The sequence below is a fragment of the Thalassophryne amazonica genome, chromosome 13 (genome assembly GCF_902500255.1).
Source record: "Thalassophryne amazonica chromosome 13, fThaAma1.1, whole genome shotgun sequence".
Lineage (NCBI taxonomy): Eukaryota > Metazoa > Chordata > Actinopteri > Batrachoidiformes > Batrachoididae > Thalassophryne > Thalassophryne amazonica.
In genome coordinates, this window is record NC_047115.1 from 95,501,285 (window position 1) to 95,525,530 (window position 24,246).

Here is a 24,246-nt window from a genome sequence, read left to right on the forward strand (position 1 = left end):
TTAGAACCTAATAACACCTCTGAAGTGGTGATGTCACAGGCTGGTAGCTAGCTGCATACTTTATTTAGCTTGTGTGTAAATATAACCTATTTCTCATATAGTAGGTAAAAGCTAGCGAGAAATATATGCTTCTAAAACTGAAAATGCTGTTTTTGTAACCTGATAACACCTGTGGAATCATTTACAAGGACATTTCGCAATCGTCAGCATGCACGCTAACTTCCACTAACTCAAGCTAACTCTGCTCTATCAAAAGCTCATAAATGTAAATATTGTTTGTGATTCATTGATTGAGGGATCTTAATAATTAATGTAAATAACAATTAATGTATTATATATATATATATATATATATATATATATATATATATATATATATATATATAGCATTCTAATCCAATTACATTTTTTTTCTGCAAACCTGATTGGTTAATCATGTGAGATTTCATACCGTAGAATATCGAGGGTAACGGTGGCAAAATATTCAATTGGTTTCACATTTGGATGTATTACTCTGCACCCTAACCAGTGTTCTGACGAGATGTCATTCCTTCGAATATCATTCCTGTCCTCCGCGTATCTGCGCATGTGCGTCGCCATAAGACTCCTTTTTAGCGAAAGCTCTATTTGCGACCATATAACCAGCATGAATGTCCGCAAATCATCAGACACAACAGGGTTATTCCCCAATTGTGTTATTTTTTTTAAGAGCGGAGAACAAAGGAAAAAGTGCATAAGATGTAATTTTTGTTTCTGTCTTGCATAGGGATGGTTTTTGAAAACCGGTTCCTGTTAAGAATTGATAAGTAGTGATTTCGATCAACTGACATCAATAGCATTTTTGCTTAATGATTTCTTTATTGGTTCTTCAGTTCACAATTACGCCGGAGCAGCCGCTGTCTTCAGGGTGTGTATCAGGAAAATGATCTTTTGTCTATGCAGCGCTGCTTGAAGCAGCAAAGCAGTTTCACAGCTTCACTGCTTTCAGAAGCAGCAGGTCCACAATTTCTTCATTAACCCCCATTCAAAGCCATTTACAAGATGTCCCAGTCGTGACTCACCTTTGTCTGATTAAAGTCACTAACTGGGACTCTTGTCTTGTTGCGGGCAAGAAAAGAGAATCGTCCTCTGTTCCCACACTGGAGTTTTTATTTGTTCCTCATTAACTTTCGTGGGACAGCACACGCGATGGCTCTCTGGCGTGAGCTGGACCCGTTTCACCAGTTTGTAAACTGAAGTACTGGTCCTCAGGTAAATGAAATAATCAGTAATAATAATATCTTTTCGTTTTTGTGGGACTAACTGCATGGCTCCAAATGCTGGAAAGATGGATTCCAGTCTGAATTAATAACTTCAAAGTAAATTGCTGTTTTAAATCAAATGACACCTCGTTTCCATATGCTGTAATTCAGACAGCAAAGTACATCAGACCAAAACTGTTTTTTTTTTGTCTCTCAAAATGAGATGTCCCCTGTTCTTTATGAATTACATTAATGTTGGCGTGCAGCACAGCTGGCTGTAAGAGCTCAGCTCAGAGTCTGTGGAGTTAAATTTGGTCTCATTTGTACCTGAAAAGAAATTGCTTTTGACAAAAACCACCGATTTTGTTATTTCTGTTAATGTCCAGAAATCAAAGGTCCAGTGACCAGTTTCATATTTATTTAGTTTTAGACTCAATAAGATGTTGTTGACATAGAAAACCTGTAAAGCATACTTTTAGTATACAGAAAATTCACAGGAGGTATTGATAAAGAACCGGATCGATCAGTGCCGCGGAATCGATGGTGGCGTCGATATCAATAAAATCCTATCAATACCCATGCCCTACTCTTGCGCTCCCCCTTTCTCTCGCTCAACAAGATTGATGGCCGTGCATTTGGACTGTTTATTAAGTTGCCACTGAGTTGTTATATCATGTTTTTTCATGCTGTGCTATTTTCTTGTAACTATTACATTACTCCACCTCATTAAATAAACCTCGTCTGACTGAATGATTACCATTGGTGGTTCAGCTAAAGTCTCACTTCAGTAATAACTGCGACTGAGGATCAAATGTAATAGGAGAATAGTCAGTACTAGTGTGTTTTCCAAGGAAATGTTTTTTTCACACATGCTGTAAATGTAATTTGAATATAAAATCTGCATCTGGGGCTGTTGGTTCCAACCTGCCACATCTCACTTGTTTATTTATTGTTCTTTACGGCCTGTATCCTTTAATCTACACACATAAGAATTATTGTCACTTGCTTCAGACGATCCATGCAAAATGTTAATCGTGGTATCGTGACGTTGATCAAAACATCTTCCCTCATGCACTTGACAAACTTTCCAGTCTGGCTTCAGTCTACCTTTTTGTGTTGTTGGTAGGGATGTCCTGATGGCATTTTTTTTCTCTCCCAATCCTGATCAGTCATTTAATATAAGTATCTGCTGATATCTAGTCCCGTCTATCTAGTATTTTAGTATACATGTGGTATTGCAGTGCCCCAGAGGACTGAGGTGTCTTTTGTTTGTACATTACTTGTGCGTTCAAGTGCAGGTTTGTTTTCACATTTCTGATCTTTACAGCACGGTTTGTCTCATGACAAGTATGAATATAGAATAAAATAGATTTATTTATTCGTATAGAATAAAATCTCCGTACTAGTATGTATGTGCATATTCATATGTAAAAAAATGTGTTGCGCACAGAGTTTACACAGCATTTTTAATCAATTTGTCTGGGCTTTTATTATTTGGAACCATTTGGGTTGAGGGCATCAGGTAAAATGATGCATGTCCAGGATGAGCTGGATCTTGTAAAGTGTTTTGTGCTCTTCTGAGACTGCAGGAACTGTGTAGATCTTCCAGAGTGGGGAGAGGGCAACCTGTTGATGCTTCCAGGCATTGTTCATGATCTTCTCGAGTGATATCCTCTCAGCAGTGTTAAACCACACACGGAGGCCTGTGTCGGATGCTTTCTGTAGAGCTACGAAAAGAACCAGGAGCAGGTTTTGTGTCAGATGGTTTTTTCCTGAGTATTCTCAGGATGTGCAGTCTTTGCTCTAGCAGTGGTGTTTGGCTCTCCAGGTCAAGTCCTACTTGATGTGTGCACCCAGAACAGTTCACAAATATTAAAACTTCATACAGTCTTAAGTCTTAATCTTACCTGTTCGTTTCAGTCGGATTCATTCATCACAGCCTGACAAAAACGTAATCACATAAGCATCCTGATTTTTGGAAAAATGGACATCTAAAAATACTTTTATTTCTTGTCCATGGCTGAGGAAACGTAGCAGTTTAAAACCCAGTCTCTCGGTGGTTTGTCCTGCAGGACGCCGTTCTTTGTGTCACACAACAACAAATTAACTTCTTTTAAAAGTTGAAAGTCACAGCATCTCATTCATTCACATCAGCGTTTATCAGAGAAATCAGTTGATTCAGCATTGTTCACGCAACAAAAATAAATTGCATGATTGACCAAGACAAAAAAAGTTAAATTACTCTGTTTGGCCTCTGTGTGGAGGGGAGAGGCAGCGCGGCAGAGTACGCATACGCAATGATGTGCTTGGTCAATATTTATGCTCTGCCTGCCAAATAAAAGAGTTCTGCTGGCGGTGGAAACACTAACCAATCCAGACTTACTCTTTTGAGCCACACCACACCGTGCAGTACCAACCCGGACTGCTCGGTGGAAAGGGGGGCTGTCAGTATACGCTGGATAAATCATCATGGTGTGACAACTAGATGACTTACATGACGTATCCAGCGTATTGGCACATTTTTCATATATCAGCATACACTGGATAAATCGTCAAGGTGTGACAGGGCCATTACATGGACTTGGTGTTTGATAGGGTTGTAGAAACCATGACTTAGGTGCCTTTGTTTGATGAGGAAAGGTTTACTGACCTTCACTTTGCAGACGATGATTTTTGCAGAATCACTGGGTAATTTTAATTTAATTTAATTAGCTTATAATGCGCCAAATCACAGCAAAAGCCGTCTCAAGGTGCCTTACATAAAACAAGTCAACATAAAATTGAATAAATAATTAAAAAAAAAAAAATACATAATAAAAACAGAAGTAAAAGAATAAACAAAAAAATAAAAACTATTCATAAGAAAGAGAATAAAAATAGGTTTTGAGTCTTGACTAAAAGTCCACAGACTCAGACTGCGTCATGGTCGCAGGGTACTCTCATTTCAGCACAAGACCAGGCTATTAATGTCTTCCTGGACTCGAGCATCAGAGGTCTATCTGTCTGTGGTGAAAGTGTTTAATTTGTAGTGTTATTTACTTATCTCAGCAGTGACACTCATGTCTTGGGGTCCTCTGCCTTTGAGATTGAGAGACATCTGGGAAAAGCTTGTTGAGTAATGGGGTTTGCTGGACAGCCAGGTGTTTGACAGTGTAGATACCTCTGCAGGAGAATGAAGGTCAAAGTCTTTAGGGTTCTGGTAATGCAGTCTTGCTGTATAGTTGTGAGACTTGAATGCTAACCAGTCAGTGCACCCAGAAAGTATTCACAGCGCTTAACTTTTTCCACATTTTGTTGTTACAGCCTTATTCCAAAATGGAAGCAGTTAATTTTTCCCCCTCAAAATTCTACACGCAGTACCCCATAATGCCAATGTGAAAAAGATGTTTAGATTTTTGCAAATGTATTAATAAATAATAAAAAAAAAAAACAAGAAATCACTTGTACGTAAGTAGTCATCACAGCCTTTGCCATCAAGCTCCAAACTGAGCTCAGGTACCTGCAGCTTAACTGGAGTCCACCTGGAGTAAATCCAGTTGATTGCACATGATTTGGAAAGACACACACCTGTCTACATATAAGGTCCCACAGCTGACAGTACATGTCAGAGCACAAACCAAGCATGAAATTGAAAACAGAAAACAGAAACATGAAAACAGAAGACTATGCTTATTTTTTTATCAGGCTGTTGTTGAAAGTGTTATTAGGTATAGAATGTCTGCGTGGTTTGGTAATCTGTCAGTCAAAATAAATCAGAACTGATGAGGCTGGTGCGCACGGTACATAAAGTGATGAGAGTAAGAGAGTATCCATCCTTACAGCAGATATTCGAGGAGGCTGTTATTAACAGATCAACAGGTATAAAAAACTCATTCCTCCCTATATCAGTGAACCTCCTGAATTCAAACCAAAGAGCAGGTCGTTAATGTGTCGTTGTGATTGTATTGTATTGTCTGGGTCTGGTCATGTCTGTACTTGGTTAGTGTATTTATGTGGCTGCCTCTGTGTCCAAGACAAATTTCCCCTTGGGGACAAATAAAAATCTTAAATCTTGAATTTTGAATGAAGTCAAATGAATTGTCTGTAGACCCCTGAGACAGGATTGTCTGGAGGCACAAATCTGTGGAAGGGTACACGAACATTTCTGCTGCTTTAAAGGTCCCAATGAACACAGTGACCTCAATCCATAAATGGAAGAAGTTCAGATCCACCAGGACTCTTCCTAGAGCCCGCTGCCCGTCTAAACTGAGTGATCAGGGAGAAGGGCCTTAGTCAAGGAGGTGACCAAGAACCTGATGATCACTCTGTCAGAGCTCCAGCATTCCTCTGTGGAGAGTTGAGAACCTTCCAGGAGGTCAAACATCTCTTCAGCAATCCACCAATCAGGCCTGTATGGTAGAGTGGCCAGATGGAAGCTATGCCTTAGTAAAAGGCACATGGCAGCCCACCTGGAGTTTGATTAAAGGTACCTGAAGGACTCTCAGACCATGAGAAACAAATTCTCTAGTCTTGATCTTTTTGGCGTGAATGCCAGGCATCATGTTTGGAGGAAACCAGGCACCATCCCTACAGTGAAGCGTGGCGGTGGCAACATCATGCTGTGGGGATATTTTTCAGCAGCAGGAACTGGGAGACTAGTCAGGATTGAGGGAAAGATGAATGCAGCAATGTACAGAGACATCTTGGATGAAAACCTGCTCCAGAGCGCTCTGGACCTCAGACTGGGGTGACGGTTCATCTTTCAGCAGGACAATGACCCTAAACACACAGCCGAGATATCAAAGGAGTGGCTTCAGGACAACTCTGTGAATGTCCTTGAGTGGCCCAGCCAGAGCCCAGACCTGAATCTCACTGAACATCTCTGGAGAGATCTGAAAATGTCTGTGCACCGACGCTCCACATGCAACCTGATGGAGCTTGAGAGGTGCTGCAAAGAAGAATGCGCAAAACTGCCCAAAGATAGGTGCACCAAGCTTGTGGCATCATATTCAAGAAGACCTGAGGAAAATCTGTTGGAATGCATGACAATTGAAATACGAGTATGTATGGAAAAATGTAAAAATATAATTGTTAGAGCAGGTGGGTCCACTGCACTGGCTCTGCTCGATTCAGTAGAAGAGATCAGTAGCCATATGGACCAAAGGAAATAGTAATAGGTTTATTTATTGATCTGAGAAAGGCTTTTATACAATAGATCACAACATATTATTTCAAAAGATGGAACTGTATGGGATCAGAGGGGTGGCTTTGACTGGATTAAAAATTACTTACAAAACCGAAAACAGTTTGTTAAACTCTGGGATTGCTGCTCTCTTATCTGGACATCTTTGTGGGCTTCCTCAGGGTTCTGTGTTGGGACCAAAATTATTTATTTGTACATTAATGATTTATGTAAAGTTTCGGATCTGTTTAAGGCATTCTGTTTGCAGATGATACCAACCTGTTTTGTTCAGGAGAAAAACTGCAATTGTCTGATTTACATATTGGAATGATGAAGTTAAAGATGGTTTGATATTAATAATTATCACTAAATTTGTCTAAAACTAAAATAATTTATTTGGGAATTACAATAAAGACATACAAATTCAGTTAAATATACAAGGGGTAATCATAGAGCATGTCAAAGAAAATAAGTTCTTAGGTGTTATTGATGAAAATTAATTGGAAAGCTCATATTCAACATTAAAAGAAAGTGTCAAAAAGTATTGCAGTACTAAATAAGGTAAGGCATGTTCTTGATTGCAAAGCACTTCATACTCTGTTCATTGGTTCTCCCTACTTGGCTTACTGTGCTGAAGTTTGGGGCAATAATTATAAAACCACATTGCAATCATTATTCATTCTTCAAAAAAGAGCATTAAGAACAATTCACAATGTAGGTTATCGAGATCACACAATTCATTGTTTATTAAATAAAATATTAAAACTTCACAATGATTACATTTAAAACTGTGCAATTAATGTATAAAAAAAAAGCAACTGCCCCTCAGAATTCAAGATTTTTAAGGAGAGAGAGAGAAATATAATTTAAGGGGCTTGTATCATTTTAAAATTGCTGGCTCGGACGACCAGGAAAGGCTTTTGTGTTTCTACTTGTGGCCCTAAAATATGGAATAATCTGGCAAGGAACTGAAGTGTCCAAATGTCAATCAGTTTAAATGCCAATATAAGGAACTGATGTTTTCTGAATATGTGAAAATTGTCTAAATTCTCTGAAAATTAATTCATGGTTGAAGGACTATATAGCTGTTGGTTAAAGTATGGACAATTAAGTTATTAATTTTGTATTTATTTTTTTGGATTATGCGATTGTGCTGTTATTGGTGTGTATGATGAGGATTTGAGTTTATTGATTATTTTAAGATGTCTGTGTTTGCTGTTCTGCTCACTTGTTTTGTTTGGTTTTGCTGTGATAAGTAAAAGTTGCTGAGGTAAAAGGGGTAGGTGTAATAAGCTTTGCTTCTACCTACACCTTTCGTTGCATGGGTTGACTGGCTGAGAAATCAGTTTTATTTTGTTTTATTTTTTGCAAAGTGCTGAATAAACTTGAACTTGAGGCTGTAATTGCTGTCAAAAGAGCATCAACAAGGTATTGAGCAAAGGCTGTGGATACGTACGTACATGTGATTTTTTTATTTTATTATATATATATACACGTGTATATATATATATATATATATATATATATATATATATATATATATATATAATATATATATATATATATATATATATATATCTATATATACGAGGTCTATTAGAAAGTATCCGACCTTATTATTTTTTCAAAAACCATATGGATTTGAATCACGTGTGATTACATCAGACATGCTTGAACCCTCGTGGGCATGCGAGAGTTTTTTCACGCCTGTCGGTTACGTCATTCGCCTGTGGCAATCTTTGAGTGAGGAGTCGTCCACCCCTCGTCAATTTTTTTCATTGTTTAGGAATGGCTCAGAGACTGTTGCTTTGTTTGATAAAAATTTTTTCAAAACTGTAAGGCACAACTGAGTGGACACCATTCAATAAATTCAGCTGGTTTTCGGTAAAAATTTTAACGGCTGAGAGATTTTGGTCTGGTAGTGTCGCTTTAAGGACGGTCCACGGCGCCTGACGGTGATCTGCGCTTCGAGGCGGCAGCGTCTCGCCGTTTCAAGTTGAAACTTCCACATTTCAGGCTCTGTTGACGCAGTAAGTCGTCAGAGAACGGAGAACTTTCAGAAGAAGTCGGCATGAGGAGTTTATTCGGACATTCCATTGTTAACGGTCATTTTGTAATGAAAGAACGTGCGGGCAGAGTCGCATGTCGGGCCGGACCCGACCGCGGGGGGTCGCGGCAGGAAAAACACCTCCGTTGGAAATCTTAACGGGCAAGTTGGAACATGCCCAAGCTGTTAAACAATTTCTCAGTTGCTCACTTGTTGAAGCCATTAAAAGCCGCCTGAATTCTACAAATGGTTTTCAACACGGATGTTTTTCCTGTCGCGGCGCACACAGATTTGCCGAGTCGTCACGGAAACGACTCGGCGAATTTGCGCGTACGTCTTTCATTAAAAAAATGTCCTTAAACAGTGGAATGTCCGCATAAATTCCTCATGCCGGCCTCTTCTGAATCTTCTCTGTTCTCTCACGATGTCCTGGGTGAATTAAGCCTTAAATTAGGATGTTTTCAGCTCGAAACAGGCCGACGACAGCGCCTGGAAGCGCTGCAGGACGTCCCGCTCCGTGGGAAGTCCTTACACCGACAGAAACACCCCATAATCTCTCATCAGCCGTTAAACTTTTCACAGAAAACCAGCTTAATTTCTCGAATAGTGTCCACTCGGATATTCCTCACAGGTCCAGAAAAAATTTTGATAAAGCAACGCGCGCCGTCTCGAGCAGCGTGTGAAACAAGGAATTCAGCCGAGAGGGCGGGACCACATCTCACTCAAGGCCTGCCCACAGGGAAATGACGTCACCGACACGCGTGAAAAAAACTCACGCATGCGCACGAGGGTTCAAGCATGATTGGTGTAATCGCATGTCATTCAAATCCATATAGTTAAAAAAAAAAAATAAAAGGGTCGGTTATTATCTAAGAGACCTCGTGTATATATATATATATATATTATATATATATATATAGGGTGTCCCCCCAAAAATACAACATTTAAAACACTCAGTTTGACCCTTAAATGCTGCAAACTTAATCACTTATGTTTCTTTTTACTTGCAGAGACCCTGAAGTTTATGTTGATGCCAAGCAAGACTCAGGAAAATGCCAAGATTAATCATACTACAGTGAACAAAAATTGAATTTTGGCACCAGTTCAAGAGTGTCCAACAGGTGCCAACTTTATGCTAGACTGACAAAATCCAGGGCCAATATTGACATTGGTATGAAAAACTTCAACCTTTCAGCTTTCTATCCAGCCATTATATATATATATATATATATATATATATAAATATAAATATAAATAAAAATATGCACACACACATTTCTAGTTTTAATTTGCCAAAGATTTCAGAAAAACGTTTTTCATGTTGTCATTATGGGGTGTTGTATGTAGGATTTTGAGGGGAAAAAATTTCATGCATTTTCGAATCATCCACAGAACAAAATGTGGAAAAAATGAAGTGCTGTGAATGCTTTTGTATGGTTTCCCATGTAATAACACTGTATGTAACTGATTTTGTATAACTGATTTTTGCTCACATCGGACAAAATGTCCCCCCCATCGTAATGTATTTCCATTAAAAATCCCTCACATGTACCGGACAGAGCAGTCTGGACGTGCCCGGTAACGGAGGTACTAAATGAAGTACAGCACTGACACTTGAGGAAAGTGGGTACAGTATTTCTTTGATTGAAAGACCGGTTGTTTATTTTTTCAAACCGTACCCAGACCCGGTTATGAACAAAATGCTGCTGCTGCCTGCACTGTGAGGCCCCATTAAAAAAGAACAAAAAAAAAACAAAACAGTTCATCATCCCCGCCCGCATGCCGAAATTGGCACGCATAATATATATATATATATATATATATATATTTTTTTTTTTTTTTTTTGCTAATTTCATTGACGGCAGTACAGCTGGTGCAAGAGCCAGCACGTCTGCTAGATGGCAAATGCTTTGGCCAAAGACGACCAAAGTTTACTGATCCGGGCCTGGAACTTGCTGTTTGTTGTCGTTGACAACCACACAGTCAGTTGTCCCGTTTCACTCACACAGTATGCATGTTTATCACGCTACTAGTGTGCAGTACACTGGCTGTATTCAACATGGAAACAAGATTTATTTTAAAAATAACCGAAATCATAACTGAAAATAGCTGTCATCTACCTACTGCAGCGAGTGCTCACCCACCTGGAGACCGGCAGGAGCGCTGTGAGAGACATGTTCTTTGATTTCTCCAGTGCTTTCAACACCATCAGACTGGCGATGATGCGGGGGAATCTGGAGGACACGTGTGGATGGACATCTTGCCGCCTGGACCATCGACTACCTCACTGACTGCCCGCAGTACATGCGGCTGTCAGTCTGAGGTGGTAAGGTGCAGCACCGGGGCCCCCCAGGGCACCGTCCTCTCGCCTTTCCTCTTCACCCTCTACACCTCGGACTTCACCTACAACACGGACAGCTGCCACCTCCAGAAGTTCTCTGATGACTCCGTCATTGTGGGTCGTGTGTCTGAGGGGAATGAGCTGGAGTACTGGTCGGTCATCACAGACTTTGTGGACTGGTGTGAGCGCAACCACTTGTGTCTCAACACCAGTAAGACGAAGGAGATGGTGATCGACTTCAGGAGGAAACCACCACCTCAGCCACTGGTGAACATCCAGGGGGAGAACATAGAGACTGTGGACAGTTTCAAATACCTAGTGTTCACCTCAACAACAAACTGGACTGGACTCACAACACTGACACCCTGTACAAAAAAGGTCAGAGTTGCCTCCACCTCCTGAGGAGACTGAGATCCTTTGGAGTGAGCAGGCCACTGCTTAAGACCTTCTACAACTCTGTCGTAGCCTCTGCTCTCCTCTATGCTGTCATCTGTTGGGCCCCGGGCAGCACAAAGCGGGAGAGAAAGAGACTGAACAAGCTGGTCAGGAAGTCCAGCTCTGTCCTGGGCTGTCCTCTGGACTCTCTGGAGGAGGTGGCAGAGAGGAGGGGGTTAACAAAGCTTAAATCCATCATGGACAACTCCTCTCACCCTCTGCACCGGACTGTAGTGGAGCTGAACAGCTCGTTCAGTGACAGACTGAGGCACCCTCAGTGCAAGAAGGAACAATACCACAGGTCGTTCCTCCCTGCTGCTGTCAGACTGAACAATAACACTGTGAAATAACCACATGCAATAATATGTCCACAAATTACGTGCAATATTAATATGTCCACAAATCACGTGCAATAACAACTTGTTTACAAATCCCAGCACTAATGTCACCTTATCACATCTAAACTCCACTTCACATATTGTAAATAAGATGCTCCTATCTCTTTTTCAATCCCAATCATGTTTATATATATATATGCATATGTACTTATATATGTACGTACATATATGTGTGTATGTGTATAGGTATGTGTGTGTGTGTATATGTATATATACACATACATATTCTACTTCTACCTCATTTTCTTATGTCTTGTACTGTTACAAGTATTATTATTATTATTGCTTAAGCTTGCACATGCTGTTTGATGAACATTTTCCTCTACTTGCACCCACCTTGTGTGTTTTTTAAGAGCTGAAGTAACATGTTAATTTCTCCTCTGTGAGATCAGTAGAGTTTATCTTATCTGTTCATCTTATGTACTCAGGTAAACCTTGTCTGGATTCCATGCACAGTTCTGTGAATGAGGTCCCTGGTCCGAATGCTTTCACTAGAATGAAGTTGCGTGTGTATAAGAGTGATGATGGTAAACATAACTACTTCCCTCTTTTCTTTCAGTTCTAAATGCAATGGCTGAGGAAGACTACAGGAATAATCACTGGCCAAATCTGGAGAAGGCAATAGATCGTCTCCTGATCCAGAATCCCACAGAGCACATCTCTGTTTCTTATGCACAAATATACAGGTAAAACCACCAAAATATTTCATTACATTTCCTCAGGGTGCATCAGTTTCTCTTCTAATACAAATTTCATTATTAAAATAAAGTCTGTTATCAAACACCATTTTGTTTTCAATAATTAATGAAATCTGACTATGTGAAAATGATTGGAATATTTTTTTTTTTTTTGACATTTAGAATTACACATTTGGCATTTAACTCTGGAGTGCAAGCTGTGACCACCAAGGTGCACAAAATTGGGAACTTGACATGTTGCTCATGTAAACTTTGAATTTCATGATACTATTAAGAAATGTGACGAGGTTCCCTTTGACTGATATGGTCCGGGATGTTCTGTGATTGGTGTGAGAATGAGATTTTTTGCTAATTTGTTTGTACTTTACTTGTTCTCCCCATACATAGTTATGTCTACAAGTGTGTTTGTCAGCAACATTCTGAGCTGCTCTACAGCGATTTGACATCAAAAGTAACAAATCATCTGCAGCAGGTTTTCACCCATCTACAAGTAAGAGTTATGACCAGAAAATGCAAGGACATAAACCCATGCACAAAGATGCTATAAATGGGACTAAAGCATTTCATTTCTTCCAGAGCAGCCCACCTGAAAACTTCATTGAGGACTTCAACATAGCACTGACCCAGTACACAGCATCTCTTCAGTGTATCGTTCCAGTGTTTATGTACTTGGTAGGTGTCATTTTATCAAACATTGTTATAGGTTATGTAATGGGCAACATCCATTTCATTTTATAAAATACGATTTTGAAGACCTTTCTTAAAGTCTTATAAATGCATGGATGCTTATTTCGCCGTCTTTGCACGGTTTTCGGTCTTTTTGTAATTCTTGTCGTCTGAAAGAAATGGCGGAAGATTATTTTTTGTTTCTTCCAAATCGACAACTAATATTTTGCTGTAAAACGGCCAAATTCCTTTGAAATCAATTATCATAAAGTGGTTTGTTTACCGGAGAAGGAGGTCGTCATTTTGGTATACAGACAACAGTTCAATGTGCATTCGCTGCCACTGCATCCACTGCGCTTACCGAGCCTGCAGACTCGGTAAGCGCCGCAGGGGGCCACTCACACCGCCCCCCTGCTGCTTGTGTGGAGCTGTTTGAACGTTTCTACACGAGCGGCATGGAAACACTTCTGTTTTGATGCGGAGCGCTCCGGCACCCCACAAGGATAGACTTTCTTGTGGAAAAATCCGCAGCGCCGCAGGGTCTCCGTAACCACAGCCGCCGAAGTCCGTGGCTGCTGAGAGAGGGTTTGGATCTTTTAATGACTTGGATTCTCTGCGGGGCCCACATCCGTACCCTGCAGCGGTAACACCGGAGGCAGTGTGAGCGAACGACTCTCCACGCAGAATTGCTTTTCGCTGTACGCTCTTGTGAAGGTAGTAAATGCGCAACGTCTCGATGTCCAGACAATTTCCATGCTTGCTTCCTGTGCCAAATATCATAGTATTGTTCAACAAATTTTCTACCTCGTCAGTTTCTTATCATTATTTCCAATATGACACAAGATAAATACAAGTATGGCAATAATTAAACACTGATATCATTTAAACAAATAAATTCTGTGATATTTTGGTATTGTTGTATAATAAATGTAATTCTTAGGGAGTAAAAAAACGGCGATCATTGAATTTTGTTACCACCAATGGCACCATCCATTTTTTTTGGTTGTTAAACTGTTAATTGTCTGCCAAATCGATGGAATATTCTGATACAATCTTAAATAGTTCCTATGTAGCCTCTTTCCATGAAGAAGAAATACATCTTGTATTGAAAAATGTTAAACAAATTACACACGGTGGGTGGGTGGTGGTGGTGGGCGGGGGGTAAACCCCCGTTGAAAAAGAAAATCAATAAATAAATTTCTGTATGAAATCGAAAAAAAACAAATTCAGGTTCATATTCTTAGAGGTGTTGGGCTCAGACTGAGATGGATAATTTAAACAAATTTAACATTTTATTGTTGTGCATTATTGAATGAATAATAGTATCGAGTGGCTTCAGTATTATGATATTATGATATCTCTTTACCTCGTCTGAAAGCAGTTATGAAGTTATTTATAACATTTAGTTGAGAGTTCTGATTTTTAATTGCCTTGTCTTTGAGCCCAATCAAAAACAAACTAAATAAAGTTTTCACCAAGATTTAGTTATATTTGTAACTGTTGTGTTGTTATATTGTGTACATGCTCCTACAGGATACACAACATGCACTCAAAAGCCACATGTTGTGTCATACTGCATGAGATCACAGAGAAATTTAACAGCTGTTTCAGGTCCAAATTTAGTCCAAAGAATGCACCAGAATGCACCACAGGGCACGTAGATTCTCAAAATTTCCAAAAAAAAACAACCCAAACTAAGTAATAGTTTTCCAAATGCCTACGGCGTTCAGGGTAACTTTTGCTGTCTTGAATATTATAGATGAATCACATTGCTGTCTTTTTTTTTTTTCTCCTAAGCATCCATGTAAATGACTTCGTGACAGTAGATTTATTACTAAAGCGCCAGCGTCGCAGCCCAAAAACACCAGCTTAATTTGGCTGCCCCCAACCCTCAAAACCCCTTCTTTCCCACCTCACTTCACAATTTTTCCTTCTATAGAAAGGTGTTGCAAATATGGTTTCTTGCATGAGAAGTAGTTATGGAAAATGGCTTCTCTCCACATGCACAGTGCTGTGTGAGTGGTCACCATGGTTTATACATGTGGGTTAACAGGGCAGGATTGATGCGCACTAAATGTGCGTGCAGCTGGTCTGTCTGTGAAAACACACGCACAAAGTCAGTGTTGCTGCATTCTCTCCACAGGATGCCATTAAACAGCTACATATTTACATGGAAAATAGTTAACTGCTAGTTTAATGTTTAAAAAGTCATTTATGGGACTTGTAGAAAATCAGAGAGGACTGGCACACTGATATATTTACAGCCTTTAATTGTGAACACATGACAACATTTAACACTACACAAGTGCATAAAATACTCAAAATAACAAAAATAAAAACCAAAAAATAAATCAGTAAATATGTGGAAAAATATTGTTGATGCCAAAAGCTTAACGCTGTCCCAAGCGAAAGCTTTCTAAAAGATAACAAGAGTACATCAGGGACAGATATACTGTCATTAACATTTGATAAATGAGGGGACAGATGAAAAATTCAGTTGTTCATCATGCCAAGAGAGACTCCACCATGTTCAGAGAGTTAATCCAGGTTGTCTTAATGTGCAGCAGTGAGTTGATGCCACGTGAATTATTTATTTATTTATTTATTTTAATTTCCTGTTGCCCAGAACAATCAAGTATTCTAAAAATCCACATACTGGCAAAAAGTACTTTATTAAATACCTTATTAACTGCAGCAGCGCACATGTTGTGTGTATCTAGAAAAGTCACTGGTTTGGTTCATGTCAGACAAACACAAACAACTAAGGACTTACAACTGCAATATTTTTACATGCACAACACGTGGATCATGCCCTTGTTGTCATTTAGTACCAGCTAACCATGGCTCTACAGCTTCATTAATGTTTCTGGAGAACACATACACACACACACACACACACAAAAGACGCCCCAGCCAAGAGGTGGTGATGTCATCACTCACTGCTCTGCAGAGAAACCTGTTCATGTGGTACTGAGACCAGCTGTGCTGTATGCCTTAGAGGAAGTGGTACTGACAAAAAGACAGGATGTGGAGCCAGAGGTGGCAGAGTGCAAGATGCTGTGATTTTCTTTGGGAGTGACGAGGATGGACAGATTTAGGATTGAGCGCATTAATCAATCAATCAATTCAATCAATTTTTTTTTTTATATAGTGCCAAATCACAACAAACAGTTGCCCCAAGGCGCTTTATATTGTAAGGCAAGGCCATACAATAATTATGTAAAACCCCAACGGTCAAAACGACCCCCTGTGAGCAAAGCACTTGGCTACAGTGGGAAGGAAAAACTCCCTTTTAACAGGAAGAAACCTCCAGCAGAACCAGGCTCAGGGAGGGGCAGTCTTCTGCTGGGACTGGTTGGGGCTGAGGGAGAGAACCAGGAAAAAGACATGCTGTGGAGGGGAGCAGAGATCGATCACTAATGATTAAATGCAGAGTGGTGCATACAGAGCAAAAGAGAAAGAAACAGTGCATCATGGGAACCCCCCAGCAGTCTACGTCTATAGCAGCATAACTAAGGGATGGTTCAGGGTCACCTGATCCAGCCCTAACTATAAGCTTTAGCAAAAAGGAAAGTTTTAAGCCTAATCTTAAAAGTAGAGAGGGTGTCTGTCTCCCTGATCTGAATTGGGAGCTGGTTCCACAGGAGAGGAGCATTAGAAGAAGAAGAAGAAGAAAAAACTTTATTTATAGAGCACCTTTCACAGATAAAAATCACAAAGTGCTTCACAAAAGGTAAACAAAATACACAACCATGTTTTAAAAAACAGTGATTAAGAGAACAATCAATTAAAAGCTTCACCAAACAAAATGTCTTTAGCTGACTTTTAAAAGAATCCACAGAGACGGTCGCATGAGGGACAGAGGGAGATTATTCCAAAATTTTGGAGCCACAACTTGAAAGGATAGTCTTCTCTGGTTTTAAAGCGGGTTCTCTTTACCGTGAGGAGGTTCTGCTCCGAGGAACGAAGGGAGCAGCCAGAGATGTAGAGATAAAGCACAGGTAGGACTGGGTGAAGGACAGAGGCAGGTGAGTTTCAGGTGATTTGGGTGTATGCAGAGGAGAGATGCAGGGTATATCAGGAGAAGGATGCTGAGGATTGACTCACCATGTAGGATAAACGGTGGCCATAGAGGAGGTTTATGGATGTAATGAAGGAGGACCTCTAGGTGGTTGGCATGACAGAAGAAGATGGAGAGGACAATGTGAGATGGAGATGGTAGATGTGCGGTGGTGACTCCCAATGGGAGCAGCTGGAAGAGAAACAAGATTTTTGTGTGAAGTGGTCTGACATGGTGACACTTGGACATTGACTTTGGTAACGGCCCCCTGCTGGATCAATATCAAGACATTTTAAACCTGTTCAACCAACGATCGGATGACAACTCCACAGTGTGCACAGTGAAAGGCTGTAAATGTATCTTTGCTGTCCTCACTCTGAAGTATCTAATTTCACCAGCTAGACAGGGGTGGCCAAGTTCGGTCCACGAGAGCCACCTTCCTGACACTCTTAGTTGTCTCCCTGCTCCAACACCTGAATCCAATGAAAGACTCCTTAGCAGGGTTTTAATCAGTTTTTTATTGGATTCAGGTGTGTTGCAGCAGGGAGACAACTAAGAGTTCAGGAAGGTGGCTCTCGTGGGCCGAACTTGGCCACCCCCTGGTCTAGACAGTGAGTTATGATGCTTCAGATAATCAGACTTTATATCTTTCTTGTGCTGGTTTATTTGTAGAATGGCCTCTGACCATTGCCCTCTTTAGGCTGTTGTAAAACTAAAAAATGCTCACAACTGAATGTAAATATACAGTTTTGTATATATTTTACACAAAACAAAAAGAAAATTATTATTCCATCCTGTCCCAATACTTATGGACAAATCTTTTCCAAGGCAACAACCTTATGAGGTTTAACATCGGCTCAGCGCATGAACAGCTCAGATTTTCTTTTCTCCCAAGATCAGCAAAACATGATCACTAAGCAACCACCAGAGGACGCTTTAGGGCAGTGTAGAAAAACTGCATTACTCAGTTGAACTTGGAGCAGCAGAATAGTATCAGTGTGCTTCAGAGAACCACGTTTCTACTCGGTCATTTGTGGGACCTTTAAGATAAACCCTCTTCCTGAGTGTTGTTTGCTTTACTTCAGATGAAAGATATAAATCTCACTTTTTTTTTATTTTTATTTTTTGTTTTCAGAACAAGTTCTACATTGAATCAAAACTAAATAGAGACTTAAAAGAGGATCTGATGAAGTTGTTTGCCGAACACGTCGCTGAAAAACATTTGAGCACACTGATGCGTAAGTAGATTGCTGAACTCTTTGGCTTTCATGACATGAAGATCATTCTATGCATCTTAATTGTTAACCTGGGTTATTCACTGTTAAAAGGTTTCCTGTTATGCATTAACCAAGGGTGAGTTTTTGACTTTGCACACTATGCTGATGCCATCAGTGTGGGGGAAAAAAAAAAAGAGTATTTGTGGGAATTAAGGTTGTTCTACAATGTACATATTTGTTAATGACAGTTCAAACCTTTTTTTGTTTTGCAGCTCTTCTTATCAAAGCTCATTCCATGCCCTTTCAAGTACAACCATCAACCATGGCCAGCGTGGTTAAAGGCCTGTATAGTGTTCGACCAGGTGAGATCTCTTTGATCTTCTGTAATTTTGCTGTTCTTACCTTCTTCTTCATGTTCAATTTCAATCAATCAATTTTTTTTATATAGCGCCAAATCACAACAAACAGTTGCCCCAAGGCGCCTTATATTGTAAGGCAAGGCCATACAATAATTATGTAAAACCCCAACGGTCAAACGACCCCCTGTGAGCAAGCACTTGGCTACAGTGGGAAGGAAAAACTCCCTTTTAACAGGAAGAAACCTCCAGCAGAACCAGGCTCAGGGAGGGGCAGTCTTCTGCTGGACTGGTTGGGGCTGAGGGAGAGAACCAGGAAAAAGACATGCTGTGGAGGGGAGCAGAGATCGATCACTAATGATTACATGCAGAGTGGTGCATACAGAGCAAAAAGAGAAAGAAACAGTGCATCATGGGAACCCCCCAGCAGTCTACGTCTATAGCAGCATAACTAAGGGATGGTTCAGGGTCACCTGATCCAGCCCTAACTATAAGCTTTAGCAAAAAGGAAAGTTTTAAGCCTAATCTTAAAAGTAGAGAGGGTGTATGTCTCCCTGATCTGAATTGGGAGCTGGTTCCACAGGAGAGGAGCCTGAAAGCTGAAGGCTCTGCCTCCCATTCTACTCTTACAAACCCTAGGAACTACAAGTAAGCCTGCAGTCTGAGAGCGAAGCGCTCTATTGGGGTGATATGGTACTACGAGGTCCCTAAGATAAGATGGGACCTGATTATTCAAAACCTTATAAGTAAGAAGAAGAATTTTAAATTCTATTCTAGAATTAACAGGAAGCCAATGAAGAGAGGCCAATATGGGTGAGATATGCTCTCTCCTTCTAGTCCCCATTAGTACTCAGGCAGCATTTTGAATTAACTGAAGGCTTTTAGGGAACTTTTAGGACAACCTGATAATAATGAATTACAATAGTCCAGCCTAGAGGAAATAAATGCATGAATTAGTTTTTCAGCATCACTCTGAGACAAGACCTTTCTAATTTTAGAGATATTGCGTAAATGCAAAAAAGCAGTCCTACATATTTGTTTAATATGCGCTTTGAATGACATATCCTGATCAAAAATGACTCCAAGATTTCTCACAGTATTACTAGAGGTCAGGGTAATGCCATCCAGAGTAAGGATCTGGTTAGACACCATGTTTCTAAGATTTGTGGGGCCAAGTACAATAACTTCAGTTTTATCTGAGTTTAAAAGCAGGAAATTAGAGGTCATCCATGTCTTTATGTCTGTAAGGACAATCCTGCAGTTTAGCTAATTGGTGTGTGACCTCTGGCTTCATGGATAGATAAAGCTGGGTATCATCTGCGTAACAATGAAAATTTAAGCAATACCGTCTAATAATACTGCCTAAGGGAAGCATGTATAAAGTGAATAAAATTGGTCCTAGCACAGAACCTTGTGGAACTCCATAATTAACTTTAGTCTGTGAAGAAGATCCCCATTTACATGAACAAATTGTAATCTATTAGACAAATATGATTCAAACCACTGCAGCGCAGTGCCTTTAATACCTATGGCATGCTCTAATCTCTGTAATAAAATTTTATGGTCAACAGTATCAAAAGCAGCACTGAGGTCTAACAGAACAAGCACAGAGATGAGTCCACTGTCCGAGGCCATAAGAAGATCATTTGTAACCTTCACTAATGCTGTTTCTGTACTATGATGAATTCTAAAACCTGACTGAAACTCTTCAAATAGACCATTCCTCTGCAGATGATCAGTTAGCGGTTTTACAACTACCCTTTCAAGAATTTTGAGAGAAAAGGAAGGTTGGAGATTGGCCTATAATTAGCTAAGATAGCTGGGTCAAGTGATGGCTTTTTAAGTAATGGTTTAATTACTGCCACCTTAAAAGCCTGTGGTACATAGCCAACTAACAAAGATAGATTGATCATATTTAAGATCGAAGCATTAAATAATGGTAGGGCTTCCTTAAGCAGCCTGGTAGGTATGGGGTCTAATAAACATGTTGATGGTTTGGATGAAGTAACTAATGAAAATAACTCGGACAGAACAATCGGAGAGAAAGAGTCTAACCAAATACCGGCATCACTGAAAGCAGCCAAAGATAACGATACGTCTTTGGGATGGTTATGAGTAATTTTTTCTCTAATAGTTAAAATTTTGTTAGCAAAGAAAGTCATGAAGTCATTACTAGTTAAAGTTAATGGAATACTCAGCTCAATAGAGCTCTGACTCTTTGTCAGCCTGGCTACAGTGCTGAAAAGAAACCTGGGGTTGTTCTTATTTTCTTCAATTAGTGATGAGTAGAAAGATGTCCTAGCTTTACGGAGGGCTTTTTTATAGAGCAACAGACTCTTTTTCCAGGCTAAGTGAAGATCTTCTAAATTAGTGAGACGCCATTTCCTCTCCAACTTACGGGTTATCTGCTTTAAGCTACGAGTTTGTGAGTTATACCACGGAGTCAGGCACTTCTGATTTAAAGCTCAGAGGAGCTACAGCATCCAAAGTTGTCTTCAATGAGGATGTAAAACTATTGACGAGATACTCTATCTCACTTACAGAGTTTAGGTAGCTACTCTGCATTGTGTTGGTATATGGCGTTAGAGAACATAAAGAAGGAATCATATCCTTAAACCTAGTTACAGCGCTTTCTGAAAGACTTCTAGTGTAATGAAACTTATTCCCCACTGCTGGGTAGTCCATCAGAGTAAATGTAAATGTTATTAAGAAATGATCAGACAGAAGGGAGTTTTCAGGGAATACTGTTAAGTCTTCTATTCCATACCATAAGTCAGAACAAGATCTAAGATATGATTAAAGTGGTGGGTGGACTCATTTACATTTTGAGCAAAGGCAATAGAGTCTAATAATAGATTAAATGCAGTGTTGAGGCTGTCATTCTCAGCATCTGTGTGGATGTTGAAAAAATAAAGCTGGTAGCAGACTTGCAGTACTTGAGTCCAGGACTTGGGTTCCCTCTCTTTATTGAAGAGTGGGAATAATATTGGGAGGGTGATGGTCTAGTGGTTAAGCGTCGGGTTTGAGACCAGAGGATCCTCGGTTCAAACTCCAGCCTGACTAGAAAATCACTAAGGGCCCTTGGGCAAGGCCCTTAATCCCCTATTGCTCCCGGTGTGTAGTGAGCGCCTTGTATGGCAGCACCCTCACATCGGGGTGAATGTGAGGCATTATTGTAAAGCTCTTTGAGCGTCTGATGCAGATGGAAAAGCGATATATAAATGCAGTCCATTTAAGAGCATTGCCTTTCAGGTTGAGAGGATGATTTCTTAATTTTGCTCATTCTCTAGCACCTATAGTACTTCCTCCTCATTTGCATCTTTTTCTTCTTGCTTTCTGGTGGTTGACATCCAGCTTACTGGTGTGTCACCACCACCTTCTGCTCTGGAGTGTGGATCAGACCGTACCTTATTCAGATCAGCACACAGGAGGAGCTTGACATGCATGTAGATGGCACCATCTTATCACCATAGATCAGGGGTGGGCAACTTGTTCCAGAAAGGGCCAAGAGGGTGCAGGTTTTCTTTGCAGCCACTGACTCCACCAGGTGATTTCACTGATAAATATCACTTTGAGCAGATGGAATCAGTTAATCAGTGAAATCACCTGGTGGAGTCATTGGCTGCAACAAAAACCTGCACCCTCTGGGCCCTTTCTGGAACAAGTTGCCCACCCCTGCCATAGGTGATAATTCACTATGTTTTTACATACAGATACAGATTCTTTATTATTATTTAACAAGTACAACAAAAGGTAAGGTGCAGCCTTTCAGTGCAAATATAAACCTGAGTAAACCATGTGCAGACTTGAAAGGTCTGGGGAGGAAAAGAAACTAGGAAGAAAAGAGCAAAAATGCACACCAAAAAAAGTCTTACTTGAAGTGCAGATGAAGAGGCAGTAGGCTCAAAAGTACACAATACAACATCACACACTCCTGTTACAGATGTCAAAAACTTAAGATAACGTTTTGGCCCATAGCCTTCATCAGATCATTTTTCTTTTCTTTGAATAATGAAAGGAGAAGCCCAGGTATTTTAAGACCTGTCCTCAATGAGTGGGTGGATCCCAGCCAATCACACCTAGTGTGATTTAAAAACTACAAAAATATACAAAATATATTACAATATAATACAATGCAGTACAGTAGTACAGTTAATTACCCATTACAACGTACAGAGTAATTTTATAGAAAACATCTTGAATCAAAATCAGCGTTTAGTCCATGAGGGGAGAGAGTTAAGGTGGTAGATCCAGTAATGTTCCCTTTAAGAGAGGAGGACGTCCACATTCCCACCTCTAGGGGGCAGTCTTGCAGTTCAATGCCAATGTATCTTAAGGAGGAAATTGGATGATTAAATTCCACAAAGTGCACTGCCACAGGGGAATTCATATTTTTGCATCTGATGGTACTTCTGTGCTCTCCAATAGTAGAGAAGCTTGAATCTTCGACTGGACTGGGTTGTTTGACGCGAGGACGTTTCGCTTCAAATCACAGAAGCTTCCTCAGCTAAAATTCTTGCTCTGGAAGTCTGACTTCTGTCTGACTCTTGTAGAGACAATTAAACCAGAAGCCAACAAAAGCTGGAGTTTTAAACCTAACCAGACCCCTCCTTCTGAGAGGCAGACTGCTATTGGCTAGTGACTAAACAATAGCTCTAATAGCAACTATTGTGCTCTAGTTAGCACCCTCCTAATGACAGGACAGCTGTCCCTCTAATGATGGGATGGATGCCTTTCTGATGGCTCCCCTGATGACGTAAATGACTCATTACCATGAACAAAAGACTGACACTGCTTTTGACCTGAGTACCCCATTGTAAACAGGATAAAGCGTGTCTCAGACCCCCTCCCCGGTTAAGGCTGGGTTTCAAACGTTTCACAAAGAATGCCTCCTTGACCCCTCTCTCAAACCATTTCTTCTCTCTGGCTAATATTTTTACTTCCTTGTCCTCAAACGTGTAGTTAGTGTCTTTAAGGTAGAGATGAACCGCAGACTGAGGTCCACTGGCGCCCTCTCTGCGGTGCTGGTATAGCCTTTTGTGTAAAGGCATCCATCCCATCATTAGAGGGACAGCTGTCCTGTCATTAGGTGTGCTAACTAGAGCACAATAGTTGCTATTAGAGCTATTGTTTACTAGCCTTGTCACTAGCCTATAGCAGTCTGCCTCTCAGTAGGAGGGGTCTGGTTAGGTTTAAAAACTCCAGCTTTTGTTGGCTTCTGTTTTATTCTTCTCTACAAGAGTCAGACAGAAGTCAGACTTCCAGAGCAAGAATTTTAGCTGAGGAAGCTTCTGCCTTTTGAAGCGAAACGTCCTCGCGTCAAGCAAACCAGTCCAGTCGAAGATTCAAGCTTCTCTACTATGGAAACCACCTGGACAACTGAGAGTCTACACAGAAACTGTGCTCTCCAATCCATGTTTTGAGTTGTCTGCTTGTTTTACCCACATATGCCTTCCCACATGGACATGTAATAAGGTAAAGTGGCCAAGTGGTTAATGCACTTGGTTTCAGTGCAGAAGGTTCCGGGTTCAAATCCCACCCCTGCCACATTTCTCCATGTAATGTGGAGTTGCGTCAGGAAGGGCATCCGGCGTAAAACCTGTGCCAGTTCAACATGCAGATCCAC

General features: G+C 40.4%; 1 protein-coding gene across 1 annotated transcript in view; it reads left to right on the forward strand.

The window, feature by feature from the left end:
* The window catches only part of cacul1 (CDK2 associated cullin domain 1), a 28,710-nt gene extending 6,617 nt beyond the window's left edge, over positions 1-22,093 (forward strand). The window contains exons 2-7 of the mRNA XM_034184420.1: positions 12,183-12,309; positions 12,709-12,811; positions 12,898-12,993; positions 18,183-18,285; positions 18,537-18,647; positions 21,975-22,093. Coding sequence (XP_034040311.1) covers positions 12,183-12,309; positions 12,709-12,811; positions 12,898-12,993; positions 18,183-18,285; positions 18,537-18,647; positions 21,975-22,093 — 659 coding nt within the window. The remainder of the gene's footprint in view (positions 1-12,182; positions 12,310-12,708; positions 12,812-12,897; positions 12,994-18,182; positions 18,286-18,536; positions 18,648-21,974) is intronic.
* The last annotated feature ends 2,153 nt before the right edge of the window (positions 22,094-24,246 follow it).